Below are 14,677 nucleotides of genomic sequence, written 5' to 3'. Positions count from 1 at the left end.
GTCATGATGCCGGAAGTACCTCCACCGGGAAGAAGCTAACGAAGCTAATGTGGCTACTACGAGCCGATGGGACGTAGATTGCGCCGTTACCAACCGCCTTCACGATGAACGCAACTACCCCCTGACTTGCTTAACGTGTTACCAGGACAATTTTGCCAGCCCCGTGGTCAGGAACTAAGCAGTTATTTTGTGTGTCAACAAGCAAGGTAACCATGAAGTTAAACTTTGCGAAGGATGACGTTAATTAGCTTAGCGCTTTTGCTTGGGACGGTGTTTTTATCTTAGCACTTGAGTGACCATTCTCACTGCGAAAGTCCATTGCGACTCTACATTATGCGGTTTCATTTTGACAAGTTTACAGGTGTTACTAAGGGTTCTTTGAAGGAAAACGCTCATGTTTTGGTGACGTCAGACCAACGTAATTACGTAATAACGATACATTTGAATTTGTAGAAACCGAGTGTCAATTTCTTCAAATTTACATAACTTCCTGAAAACTTTTACTAGCCTCTTCAAACATATGACGTAGTTACCAGTAGTTAAGAAATTGCACTCCCTATGGGAAACTATAGGTAATTTAGCATAACAAAATTAATCATAATCTGAAAACTACAATTAAAATTAGATTGAAAATTTCAAGTGAAAATAATCAGAAATACCTCTTTTATTTAAGTATTATTATGTGCAAATGTAAAGTAATAAGCTCAGCTCCTTAATGACCAGGTGTGTGAGTCCCTCATCATTTCGTTCACAAGGTGCATATAAAGGCTCTAGAGTTCATTTCAAGTGTGCTATTTGCATTTGGAATGTGTTGCTGTCAACTCTCAATGTGAGAAGCCAAAGAGCTGTCACTATCAGTGAAGCAAGACATCATTATACTCTTAAAACATTCACGGCCAAAGCAACAAAGAAGTAGGGTGATGTGAGTTGAGGAGTTTCATTTAAACATAAGTAGTACTTTTACACCATCTTGTGGCTTCAGATGAGACAATGACAAACCTTTCTATGGTTTCACTTACAGATTTTCTCTATTCAGGGAGTTCGTACTATTGCAAATTACATCTTGAAATTACACAGCTGTTTATCTTGAACATATTTGTTTGTTGTTTTCCATTCCATTCCCTTCTTGTGCCGCAGTGAGTGATCGAGTGGCATGCTGGACGTTGGGAAGTGGCCAGTGTTTGCCCTCCTCCCGCCTGAGGAACTCAGCCTCATCCGACAGGTGTGCGTTTTCGGAAGCGGCGCCAACGAAGCCCTCTATGTCACCGTCAACGACGAGGTAATGGCGGTGAGTCTCTGCCTCGTGCGTTCCAGGTGGAGCCAGGTTTCAAATGCATGCGACGCACAGCGGCTGTGGGGTGGGGAAGGTGAAGCAGATGAAATGGCGCTATCTTTAGCCGTCAGGACCTAATTCTAGACAGAGCTGGAAGAGGGTGAAGGTGCGACTGGCTCATCCTGGAGCATTTGTTTTGTCCTGACAAACAGCATTGTTTTGAAAGCAAGTACAGTGCGGTGATGCTTTGATGGGGAAGATGTCAAACTACTTAACAAATGCACAAATGTTCCCGATAGCCATGAACTGAAAGCCTTGAGTGAAATTCTTCTGTGACCATGCTCGTAGCTGAAGCCACGTGTATGTCAAGTCAACCGTTCCCATATAAAACAGTTGAAATGCCAATAATTCATTCCAGTCACCCCACAAAAACCCACGCATGATGTCCACTTCATTACACCACCATGATATTTTAAAATGCGGTTCCTTTTTGACTGCGTGCAGGTCTTTGGTCTGGGCACCAACTGTAGCAGCTGCTTAGGCCTCGGTGACCTGCAGAGCACCATCGTGCCGCGCAGGATCGATGTCCTCTGCGGGAAGAAGATCGTGTCCTTAAGCTACGGAACCGGACCGCACGTGGTCGTCGCCACTTCGGGTAACCTGGAACGTCGTCGTGTCACATGAAAGGCTTGTTGCATCATGAGCAGGGTCATTTAGTGTGAAGACTGTCCTAAAGTTCCACAGTGGAAAATGTGTACCTCTCTTAAAGGGCCAGCATCAATAAACCTGCCTGTCCGTGTTGGGATGTTAATGACGGGCTCATTAATTGACTTATCGCTTGGATTAATGGCGCCGGCGCTATAAAGCTGACGATAGCTAGCAGGCTATACAAAGGAAGCTCTAACTGTTGAGCTTGTCTCTTGTTTTTTTTCTGCGCAGATGGCGAGGTGTACGCATGGGGCCACAACGGCTACAGTCAGCTGGGCAACGGGACCACCATCCACGGGCTCATCCCCGCTCTGGTTTCCACCAACCTGCAGAACAAGAAGGTCACCAAAGTGGCCTGTGGCTCCCACCACACCCTTGCCCTTACCACAGAAGGAGAAGTAATGCTCCTTTTATCCTTTTGATTTCTCCTCATCTATTTTTTTCTTTTAAAGCTAGCAAACGTGTCACCTCTGCCTTCAGGTGTACGCTTGGGGCTACAACAACTCAGGCCAGGTGGGATCGGGGTCCACCGCCAACCATCCCACGCCGCGCCGGGTCAGCAGTTGCTTGCAGCGCAAAGTGGTGGTCAACATAGCCTGCGGGCAACTTTGCTCCATGGCCGTGCTGGACAACGGGGAGGTAACTTGTTGTTTTGGCCTCCCTCAGTTGTATGTTGTCAGAGGTCGACATATCATTCGCGATTAGCTAAACTGCTTATAGAGGCATCATGAAATGGTTACATGCTTCCTCGTGTTACGCCATTTACTTTGTCACTTGAGGGAATACTAGAACTTGTTTGTGATCATAGTTTGCTTGCCCATCTGCTGAAGAAATAGGTGGAGGCACTGTAGTTTGCATGCACTTTGACTTTACGTCATTGCATTCAATTACTTCACCGCTAGATGGCTCTAAATTCTACACGCTGTACCTTTAAGAGATGATCGAGGGCACCATAATCACAGTGAACCGTAAACCTGTCTGGATTACTGTAAAGATTTGTTGGCGTTTACATTGCAGATCTACGGCTGGGGCTACAACTGCAACGGTCAGCTCGGTTTGGGCTATACCGGCAACCAGCAGACGCCATGCAGGGTCGCAGCTCTTCAGGGGGTCAAGGTTGTCCAGGTAAGGGTGAGAGAGGCGTTTGCCTTTTTAAAGACGTTAGCCAGCGCACCCAGGCCCTTTCTCTCCCGCCTTCCAGGTGGCTTGCGGCTACGCGCACGCGCTGGCGCTCACCGACGATGGCTTTGTTTACAGCTGGGGCGCAAACTCGTACGGGCAGCTGGGCACGGGCAATAAGAACAATTACTCGATCGCCACGCTGATCAGTACCGACAAGGAGAGGTGCGTAAACACGCACACACCATGGTAACTTAAGTGCTCAAAATTGTAATAGTGTATTTTATCCATCCGACTTGGTAATTCGCTTGTTAAATTGATGAACTAAATAGGAGCCGACTCCCAGAAATCATACGCAGCCATTCCAGGATATGAGTTCTTCATATTTTGAATGAAGCAGACATTTTGATTTTTTTTCTTTCCATTTCAAAGAGGTTCCATATGCCTTAATAAAAGGAATCCGACATTGTTTTGTCAAACATGACAAAGGATAATGAACTGGAAGTTTGTAACCTCTCTCTCGTTGAGGCACTGGGTGCGTTGAGATGAGCTATAATCAGAATATCCCATGGGACAGATTTATTCAAGCTTGGGACCCCTTCATAGAACTTGTGAAGAATGTATCTGCCTATAAGGTGTCCCCCCCAGAATTTGATATCATTTTGTACTTTCATTGAGATCTGTGTACAAACTGAAGTGAGTGAAGTCAACTCGTATCTCAAGGAACTCGCTGTGTTGCCGCGTTCCTCGCAGGATCGTGGAGGTGGCGGCGTGCCACACCAGCCACACGTCCGCCGCCAAGACGCAAGGCGGCCGGGTGCTGATGTGGGGCCAGTGTCGCGGTCAGGTGGTGACCAACCCGCACGTCACGCATTTCAGCTGCACCGACGACGTCTTTGCCTGCTTCGCCACGCCTGCCGTCACGTGGCACCTTCTCACCGTAGGTAAGCTTGCGCGATTGAAGGCGTCTCGTGTGCAGATGGGTCAGTATCACCATTCATCACCGGAAGGTGGCTTTGAAAACGACTTATTACGGAAAATGACGTTGGCTAGCAGTGTGTGAGTCAGTGTCTCCAAATCATGTATGGCCATTGGGGAAAAATGTATAAAAAGAAGAAAATAAATTCTAATCGGCTTCTTGTACTGGCGTGGTTCAATCATTTTCCCTTTTGTCATGAAATGTCAGAGTTGTATTATTATTCTGCATTTGCATGCTAACTGAGCGAGTGTGACGACGACACCAAATCAATCCTTATTTTATCATTTGGCTAAATAGTGTCAGTCTTGTTGCCATGGTAATCTCAACTCACCCATTTTGTTTGAGTATAGTTACAAGTTTGTATTCATTGACCGTAGCTTACGCAAGAACAAAAACGAAAAAGCATTTTACTCCATAATCCATTTCACCACATTGACTTCTTTTTGCGGTGATTGTTGTACTTGTTTTTTTTTTTTCACCATGGTATTTCATTTTTGCATTTCCGTCCATGTATTGTGTTGTATTTTTCCCTTTCCTATTTTATGCATGCAAATCAAAGTGGGGGAGAAAAACATTCCGGAAAGAAGTCTTTATTTTTTATGACAGCATTGTTGCTTTGTGGCACATTGCTGTCATGCAAGCCGGCTCCTTTCTGTGACGGCGGAAGCATTCGAAGAAATATAAACAGGAAAGTCAGTTTCCTGCTCATGCCTTCTGACTCACAAATGCAAACATGTCACGCTCACAATGCCGTTATTTGTTATGTTGTTTACGCAATTTCAAAAACCTTGACCAGAGCTTTTTTTTTTCTTTTCTTTTTCTTGTCATGTGCCTCAAGATGGCGACGACTACCTGACCGTCGCACAGTCGCTAAAAAAAGAGTTTGACAGCCCCGAGATCTCCGATCTGAAGTTCCTCGTGGACGGAAAGTGCATTCATGTGCACAAAGCGCTGCTAAAAATACGGTACAGTTATGTGTCGGGTGAACAAATGCACCAGTGGGACGCTGTGAAGTACCAAGACATTTCAGACAATTGCATGCTTCCAACTTTGTGGGAACACTTGACAAATGGTTCAGAATCATTAGACATGGGCGTCAAACTACACTTTTATTTTGAACGCTTATTACGCAGCTATTACATTGTATTTTTTCCTTATTCAGCATAGTATTTTTTCCCCCTTTTTCTGCAAAATTTGTGTAGTATTTTTTTTCCTTTGTATGCCGGCATTGCATAAGTTTTTTTTTTTTTTTTTTCTGCCCCTTTATGAATCCATAACTGAGAAATACATCCTTTCTCCAAGCCACTTCACACCTAATATTATTCTTTGTCTTTTTATACAGGTATTCCAAAATATTTTTTTTCCTTATTCATGTTGGAGTTTAAATGTAATTTTTCTCTTGAATTTTTCTTCGGGCATATTTTCAAGGACATATTTTTCCTTTTTTGATTTCCTAGTTTACCGTGTGATTATACATTTTTTTTCTCTCTTTATGATAGCATTGTATAGTTGCTATATAATATTTTATTTTTTATTTTTTTATTTACTTATTTTTTTTTGCATGCATTATACAGTATTTTTTTTGTCCTATTCTTGCTATGCCTTATGACCCAATCCATGTCAAAATTCTGAGTGTCACTTATGTTTTGCTTTGGTCATGATCATCATTTGACATGCCATTATTTGCACTAATTGAACTATTGGACGCAGCGATGGCCAAAACAAAACAGTTGAATGAGCAACACGTCCGCCGTCGTGCAGGGAGTGTGGAAGTTTTCCCAGCGTGAGGTGGTGAAGGAACGCCGTGTGTCCGCGGCTGCGTTTCCTGTCGATGTCAAAAGGGGAAGCAGAGGCAGACGTATTGTTTCCGCGTTGGGCTTTATATAACGCCGCTGTGTGGTTACGGAGAATCCGCATTCTTCTTCTGCGTCGGAAGGAGCCAAGCAGTCTGCTTGCTGCGTCGGCGGCGGCGGCGTTAACCTTAGCGCACGGATATGCAGCACTTCAAAAACACCCGTCCTGCAAACATCTCGTGCTCAGTGAGCCGCTTGAGCTGCGCTTTAACTGAGGAAGTTTTTGTTTGTTCAGCTTTGTATGCTGCACTTATGTGCCTGTTCGGAATGACATTCACAAGCCACAACATTTCGTACACGTTGTAATGCATCTCTTCTTCAAATAATTGCTAAAAGTATGGCTTTTATTTTAGTTGTACTTTTTCTCTTTTTGACAAAGGACATATTTCTTGTTCCCCTTTTTATGCAGGCAACACAATATTGTTTACATTTTTAATCCTTCCCTTTTCTACAAGTGATACACTTTTTTTGAAGGCATCGCTATGCATTTTTCTCAATTTTTTTATGCTGGTATAATTTTTTCATGCATGGATTACATTTGATCCCTTTTAGGGAGTGTTGCATCGTATTTTTATTTTCATTTGCACACAGGCATTACATAGCATGTTTTTCCCTTTTAAATATTTTTCTCCCCTTTGATGCAATATTTTCACTTTTCTCAAACGGGGATTAGGTAATGTTTGCTACTTTAAGAAAGCGTGAAAGTTTTTTTTTTCTTTTAGTATTACACTGTGTTTTTCACTTATGTGAGAACTACATTGTTTTATTATTTGTTTATTTGTAACTTTTTGTGCAGTTTTGCTTTTCATGCAGACACCAGTTCCCCCTTAATTTTTTTTCAACTTTTCTTTCTTCAAGATGGCATTGCATCATGTTATTCCCTATTTTAGTATTAACACAGTATGGTTTCACTTTTTACGCCATCATTACGTAACAGCACTTGTCATTTTCATGAGTCTGTTTTCCTTTTTAAGCCGATATTATTATTTTTTTTTATTTGCCCAGGCGTTTCCTCAGGTTGCTTCCCTTTTTTACGCAGATGTTATGTGGTGTGTTGTTCCTCGCTTACACAGTGTTTTTCCCTTTTTAATTTGGGGACTACATTTGACAAATGATTGTCATTATTTTTGCATTATTTCTCTCCAGGTGTGAACATTTCCGCGTGCTTCTGAACGAAACGGATGAAGACACCATCGAAATCGACAAGTTCCCCTTCCTGGTGTACAGAGCCTTCCTGGAGTACTTCTACACCGATTCCATCAGTTTGCCACCAGAGGATGCTGTGGGTAAGGATTTTGGCACGCACACATTTGGCTTTTGCTTCACAATAGTATCAAATACGGCGCGTATTTGCGTATCTGGCTGCCTGGCTTTCTCAGGCCTGCTGGACCTGGCCACCTTCTACCGTGAAAACAGACTCAAGAGGCTGTGCCAAGAGACCATCAAGAGGGGCATCTCGGAGGAGAACGCCATCACTCTGCTTTCGGCTGCCGTGAAGTACGAGGCTCGGGTAAGCTCCAGGGAGACCTCCGCAAACTGCTGTCGCTTTAGAGGTAGTCGAGGAAATGACTGGAAGACAAACTGTGTTTTATTTTTCTCATATTTCTATATGCATTTGGAACACTAAATCGTACTGTGGATCTAAAAAGTCTGCACACCCCTGTTCAAACGCCAGTTTTTTTATGATATAAAAAAAGGAGACCAAGTTGAATCATTTCAAAACATTCACCTAACCCTAGCTGTTGCGAACTGTTACAAATTCCTTGGACAAAATTTAAAAAATGTTGAGGTATCTGCCATGAAGCAAAAAAAAAAAAAAATACAATAGATTAAAGTAAGGATTGAGAAAAGCCTCAGGTGCGTGCTGACTCCCGTTTAACATGAGTTTGAATGTGATTGGTTCGCATGACGAACACAGCCACGTCCTTTTTATAACGAGGTGGGTGTGCACACTTGTGTAACCACATTGTCACCGTTGTTTATTTATTTATTTTTTTACTTCCCCTCTTATTCAGAAGTTTTTTTCAATTTCGTCATACAAATCATACCGTAGGGCCCAGCAATAGTGGGAAAAAATTTGGAAATGATCTTTGACTTATTTTTTCTTACCACAAAAAAAAAAAACTGCCATTTGAAGGGGGGTGTGTAGACTTTTTGCAATCAGTGAATTTTTTGGGGCATATGTCCGTTCCGCAACCATGGAGCCGCCGTCCATCCTCTTTAACTCCTCGAGTCATGTTTAGAACGCCTGAGATTCTCCCCAAATCCCGCTGACCCGACTTAGCCGTCTTGATCGTTTTAGGACCTGGAGGAGTTCTGCTTCAAGTTCTGCGTCAACCACCTGACATCAGTCACACAGACCCAGGCCTTCGCCGAGATGGACCACGACCTGCTCAAAAACTTTATTGGCAAAGCCAGCCGCTGTGGGGCCTTCAGAAACTGACACCCCCACAAATCCTGCAAACGCCCGTTTCTTGGGATGACCTCACTGGCTTTCCAATTTCGGCAGTCCAAAACAGACCAAGGTAAACTAAGTCCGATCATTTTTTTGATCCAGATGAAATGTTTAGTTGACTTTGGTACATCCCTTTCTTTTCATTGTTTGGGTACTCATGGGTGGCAGAAAAGTGATGAAAGCAACCACAACAACTTGCTGTGTGCCACATATGCCTCAAAGGTTTTAGCTTTTTATTCCAATTTCAAGAAGCACAACAAAATCAATCTAGCAGTGCTTGTGGGTTTTTTTTTTTTTCCCGCCAATCGGTGAACGGCAATCGCTCCACACTCCGCAAGCGCAAAGACGCTTATCACTGGTACAGAGAACCCAATGACGGACTACAGAACCGCAAACTGGTCGGGTCTGATGTATGGATACTTTACTGCAGGAATTCTGGACGATTTTGTCCTCGCTTATCTCACCAACCAACCTGCAAAAAAGGTCAAAGAAAATGAGCACTTTCAGTCTGTTGCACAAACGGGGTTTTGTTTTTTTTCAGCGTCTATCGTCATCTGTGCAGACTCTCTCCCTCTATTCATGAGCATGTTTGAGAAGGTTGTTGGCATCTTATGTCATTTTTCTATGTCCCTGTGTGGCTCACGTAAATTAGCATCAAGCGTTATGCTAACCTTCAAACCACTGCTGTAACAGACACATGAAACTTGCATTATTTTGTTCAACTGATGGGGGTATCGCCATCTAATTGGTCTTCATTATGCTGCACACAATTTATATATTGGATTAAATTATTGTTGTATTGCACTGGCGAGGGGAGCTCTCTAATCTCGTTGGACACTGTACAATGACAATAAAGGGATTTCTGATGTGTTCCTACATTTTTGGTGCGCAACTCAAAATTGGGACGAAAAAACTGCACAAGTGTTCCAATTTTTTCTTATTGTCCATTGGCAGTTGGCAGAGCATCTTATATGTGCTTCGTTGCCACTATTTGATCATTATTTTCCAGGAGCATCATATCTGAGCTGGCCCTGGGCTTCAGTCGTTCTTTGCACGCCACCGCCAAGTTGGCATGCACTTCAGAGCTCAAAACAATAGTAATAAAGGCAATAATAGCTTTTCCGGCATTCCTCTCATTTCACGTCAACAGCGGACAAAGGCGGCTGTGTGAAAGGGGCTACTAATGGCATGATGTCCACCGACACACACGCAACCAACCGTAGCAGTGGTTCTTTTCCCCCTCATGATATTGTTTATACTTCTTTGTATTATGTTCATCATATGCATTATTTGGGGGGGGAGCCTGGCTTAAAAAAAATAAAAAATAGCACGTGGATGGACTGCAAATGTTACTGAATAGGTAGACTTTTATACAATTTGAAGTATATTATCTCATGTCATAAGTATTAAAAAAAACACACATCAAACATGTCCTTCCTTACGGTCATTTGGGACGAGATTCCAAACGAGAACAATCTGAGCAACCGCAGCTTCAAATGTTTTCACTTGGTTGAGCGTGAACATAAATGTGCAGAGGGTTTCACACTTCATTTGCGTTCATTTCCCACCAAACACGCAGTCGAAAAACTGCAGTATGCATGCAGTTGTGGGCGGTCAAAGCCTTCTCTGCCTAACATCATCAAAAAAGCATTATTTAGCATATTTATAATAAAGAAAATTACATACACACACACACACACACATATATATATATATGGCTCCTCACGATTTAAAATCCATTGAACGTGGTCGTTGCCAATTTTAGCCTGGCAACCCTTTGACAACCTCTCCTGTTAGATTTTTTGGGGGTTATTGTTTTGTTGCCTACATGCGTGACCTTTCAAAAACCACACAAGAAATGTTTCCGTTGTTACAGTTTAAAAGCTGTTCGTGCGGCTGTTTGCACAGATGTGGGGGTGGGGCGGGTGAGGTTTGTTTTACAAAGCGAGCCAAACACGGAGCTCCACGCTAACGTGCTAAATGTGGCACCTATTCAATCCCTGCGTGTTGTTCTTGAAGCATGATGTCAACTGACCGCTCACCATCCAAGGCCTCAAGGAGGGAGGGGGCGGGGCGGGGCGACATGCTTCCTGGCATTCTGAGAGCTTCAGCAGTCTTGGGAATTGGAGCGTATGTTTTTTTTTTGTTTGTTTGTTTTTGCTTGGCCTGCACATGTTTGCATGTCAGGAGGTTGTTTTTCGGCAAAAGACAATAGTGAATGTTGCATGCGCGCATGTTTTGCATTTAATGACTCTTTTTATATCAGACGAGGCTTTGGCCTGAGTACAAAAACAGCGAACATGTGAGTTTTTTTGCAAATTGAGTAAGCCATGTGCCCAAAAAATAGACAAGAAGTGAGTTTGACGCTGAACTGAATGAAAACGCTCTTTGTGGTCCTTTTCAGTTCATTTTTGATCCTGCCGCCCAGACGCTGGCAGCGACGACAAGAGTGACACACTTCTTGCCATTGTTGTATGAAACAATCGACTCGCCACAGCTTTTGATCTGTTCCTCCATCCTCTAGTGATGTATTTTACAGTTCATTTAAGAATTGAAGTCTTGATTCTGCAGTATTCAATTCAGTCAATTCCATTTTTTTGACTTTATCATTAATGTTTTTCACGTTTTCATTTTTAATTGTGAATTCAAAATGACTTCACACATATCGTCGCTGTCGAACGCAATCCTCGTATCGTCAAATGACAACTTTATGGGAAGTTTAAAAAAAAACAAAAAAAAAACAGCAGCTTGTTTGAGTCCACAGGCACCGCTTCGTTCAAGTTTTCCATCCATCCATCCATTATCCGATCGGTTTTGCGATGTATATTCTTATCTCTCAAAAAAATAGTCAAGAAACTTACAAATTTATCAAAAAAGTTAATTTTGAAATTTTTTTTTTTTTGGGTGAAAAACAAAAAAATATATTTGAGTGTCGACCAAAAAAATTTTTTTTTCTTACTGGAGTTTGGTTAAAAAAAAAAAAAAAGAGTATGCAGCATTTGTTAGTCCTTTGGGAGCAGACAAAGGAGAGAGGGGGGAGGGTCCAGAAGGCGGGGAAGTGGACCAAGTCCCAGCCCAGTCAAAGTACAAAAGTGTGTGCGTGCGTGTGCGTGTGTGTGTGTCAGCGCGACAGAGAGAGAGCGGCACAAAAGAGAAGTGGGCAGCAGCGGCAGAAGCTCCTCACTGAGATTACTCAAAACCTGCCGGAGTAGAAAAGAAAACCCGAGCGCAGACTGCTACACTGACTTGCTCAGTCATTTCTTTTTTTTTTCGGGGGGGGAGAAATCGACGGAAGAAGAGGACGAGGATCCAGGACATAAACCCCAACTTTGGCGCTTTCTCTTCTCCTCATCTTGAGGATATGCCAGCCTTCCCTTTGTGTGGCTTCCCAGCCTAGAGGCGCACGTTGGCGGGTGGGGGGGTGGGGGGGTGGGCGAAGGAACGAGGGAACGAGGGAACGAGGGAGAGGGGGGGGGGGACACCGGATCTCCCCTCACGGCTGTCCTCACCATGAGCTAATTTCTGGACTTCCTCGAGGATATCAAGGATGGGGATCACGTTGGAGACAACCCGAGAGTTTTGACTCCTCGGGAGAGAGGGTCCTTACGCTTTACCTCTCGTCCCTCTTTTACTCCAAACCGGTTCATCAGAGACGTTCAGGTAAAGACAATGTGTGTTACATAATAATTGAGAACGTCCTCCAATGCTGGCGAATTTGGAACTTTTCATTCTGAGTATCTCCCCGACGTCCATGCCTGTGTCTTGCTACAAAACGCTTTGGTCGTTTCACTTTGCGCTAAATTCTCGCACTTGAAGCTCACCCGTGTGCTGAGAAAACCGCTCGTCATCGTGACGCCTTTTCACAAGCCATATCCTCGGGCGGGATCTACTCGTTCTTTAAGCCCTTTTCATGCTTTGCGCTAAATTGCCGTGGAAGTCCACAAAAACGGAACAGTCGCCTTGAGAGGAGTGAGACTCTGGTGCTAAACTTGACACCCCGGGAGTTGCCACTTCTCCTCGGAGGCTGGCAAATTTGGCACCTCGGGGCCAAGCGTCGGAGACGTTTGCGCCCGTGACTGGGGAATCACCTTGCACATTTTCCGCTGGACTCCCGACTGACTCCTTTCACCCTGCACATACTTCTGAGCCAGTGTTTGGAATAAACGACTTCTTGGTTCCGGCCTCTGGGACGACCTTAGAAATTAGTCCATTTGGTACCTTTTGCACAGGATATCGTCCGAACCGAACCTCAGCGATGGAACCGATGCATCCGCGCGAGTGTCTGGAATAAAAGACCTTGTGGACAGTTGCTAAGCAGCGCCACGGTCCAACGGGGCTTTTGCCAGCAAGATGCTCAACACCATCCCGCCGCTGGACTCCGGCAACGTCTCGACGGGCAACTGGAGCTGCAGCAAGAACGACGGCTTCAAGTACCCGCTGTACAGCACGGTGTTCAGCGTGGTGTTCGTGGTGGGCCTCATCACCAACGCGGTGGCCATCTACATCTTCACCTGCTCGCTCAAGCTGCGCAACGAGACCACCACGTACATGATGAACCTGGTGGCGTCCGACCTGCTCTTCGTCTTCACGCTGCCGCTGCGCGTCTTCTACTTCATCAACGGCAGCTGGCCCTTCGGCAGCGTGCTGTGCAAGGTGTCCGTGTCGCTCTTCTACACCAACATGTACGGCAGCATCCTCTTCCTCACGTGCATCAGCGTGGACCGCTTCCTGGCCATCGTGCACCCCTTCCGCTCGCGGACGCTGCGCACCAAGCGCAACGCCAAGCTGGTGTGCGCCGCCGTGTGGGCGCTGGTGCTGTCGGGCAGCCTGCCCACGGGCTTCCTGTTGGACACCACGTCGCGGCAGCGGCAGCGCGCCAACGCCACCTTCTGCTTTGAGAACTTCTCCTCCAGCCAGTGGAAGTCGCACCTGTCCAAGGTGGTCATCTTCATCGAGACGGTGGGCTTCGTCATCCCGCTGCTGCTCAACGTGGGCTGCTCCGTCAGGGTGCTGCAGACTCTGCGGCGCCCCCACAAGGTGAGCCGGGGCGGCGGCGGCAAGCTGAACAAGACCAAGATCCTGCGCATGATCGCCGTGCACCTCACCACCTTCTGCTTCTGCTTCATCCCCTACAACGTCAACCTGGTCTTCTACTCGCTGGTGCGCACCAAGACGCTGAAGGGCTGCTTCGCCGAGTCGGTGGTGCGCACCATCTACCCGGTGGCGCTGTGCATCGCCGTCTCCAACTGCTGCTTCGACCCCATCGTCTACTACTTCACCTCGGAGACCATCCAGAACTCCATCAAGAGAAAGTCGCTGGCGGGGGGGCGGCCGTGCGACGCCAGGTTCTCCGAGGCGCTTCCGTCGGAATCCAGCTCCAACCTGCAGTGCAGCTTGAGGAACCTCAAAGCCAAGATGCTGCACAACGAGTCCTCGGTGTGACGTTCTCTTCTATATATATATTTTTTCCCCCTCTTCTTAAAATCCGAGTCCCATCGGAGGAACCCGCCTCTGTGGATTTCTGGGGCGCCTTATGCAACCTCCCTGATGTCCGTCCGTCCGCTGTGGATTTTAACTGACATTGTGCAACCGGCTGCAAGGGGGTGAACACTTTTGAAAGTGCATGTGCGTGTGTATCTGTCGTTAACTTTAGTACACTTAAATTAACATAGTTATTTGACGCTAATGGTCAGGCGGGGTTTTTGTGCACGGCGGTGGATGAAAGTCTAAAATAAACTATTTGCACCAGAGAAAAAAAAACAACATACGAGTTTGTTTTAAATGCTTCAACAATGTACCAAATACGGTACGAGACTTTATTTCCACTTCTGAGGCTGTTGCGAGATTGAGGAAGTGAGCGTCTAGCTCTGGTTGGGCGTGGAGTGGCGAGTTCCGGTGCGGAAGTTTTGTGCAAGGCTGGAGCGAAACCATACAACGCTTGTGGCCACTTTATTGCCTCTCGCACGTGTTATTGCATCACATCATCGAATAGAAACTTGTCAGATAAATTCCTTTCGAACTTGCGTTTTGTCAATTGCAAATTATCCGTGCTTTGGGTAAAGTCAAATAAGGTGTTTGCGTGCGTAAGAGAAATGAAAAATTGTGGAAAAGGTAAAAATAATGAAATATGGGCAGCAGGTTTTTTTTTTTTTAGTAAAACACGGACAACTTAAAGTTGGTCCGCTTTAAATGCAACATAATAGAAGGGGTGACAGTTTTTGCAAATAAACAAAAAGGGTATATTATAACGATAAGAAAACAATTTATCCAAAATGCACTTTATATTTAAA

The 14,677-nt window shown here is 45.0% G+C and overlaps 2 protein-coding genes across 3 annotated transcripts; both read left to right on the top strand.

The window, feature by feature from the left end:
* The first annotated feature begins 14 nt into the window (after positions 1 to 14).
* rcbtb2 (regulator of chromosome condensation (RCC1) and BTB (POZ) domain containing protein 2) lies at positions 15 to 9,263 on the top strand. 2 transcript variants are annotated; one of them, XM_088301433.1, is made up of 12 exons: positions 15 to 206; positions 1,138 to 1,279; positions 1,778 to 1,928; positions 2,213 to 2,379; positions 2,462 to 2,620; positions 2,999 to 3,106; positions 3,183 to 3,325; positions 3,854 to 4,044; positions 4,918 to 5,044; positions 7,079 to 7,218; positions 7,312 to 7,442; positions 8,235 to 9,263. In XM_088301433.1, the coding sequence occupies exons 2-12, from the start codon at positions 1,154 to 1,156 to the stop codon at positions 8,373 to 8,375; spliced, it is 1,584 nt and encodes a 527-aa protein (XP_088157559.1). In that variant the 5' UTR covers positions 15 to 206; positions 1,138 to 1,153; the 3' UTR covers positions 8,376 to 9,263. The 2 variants fall into 2 exon arrangements, with proteins under 2 accessions (XP_088157559.1, XP_088157558.1); XM_088301432.1 differs by having other exon boundaries at positions 1,138 to 1,288.
* Positions 9,264 to 11,860: 2,597 nt separating this feature from the next.
* Positions 11,861 to 14,285, top strand: lpar6a (lysophosphatidic acid receptor 6a). The gene has a single exon (XM_088300674.1). The coding sequence runs from the start codon at positions 12,738 to 12,740 to the stop codon at positions 13,827 to 13,829; it is 1,092 nt and encodes a 363-aa protein (XP_088156800.1). The 5' UTR covers positions 11,861 to 12,737; the 3' UTR covers positions 13,830 to 14,285.
* Positions 14,286 to 14,677: the final 392 nt, after the last annotated feature.

This window comes from Idiotropiscis lumnitzeri, chromosome 7, assembly GCF_059441095.1.
Source record: "Idiotropiscis lumnitzeri isolate Australia: NSW breed Sydney's pygmy pipehorse chromosome 7, RoL_Ilum_1.0, whole genome shotgun sequence".
Classification (NCBI taxonomy): Eukaryota; Metazoa; Chordata; class Actinopteri; order Syngnathiformes; family Syngnathidae; genus Idiotropiscis; species Idiotropiscis lumnitzeri.
This window is presented reverse-complemented; position numbering and strand designations above follow the sequence as displayed.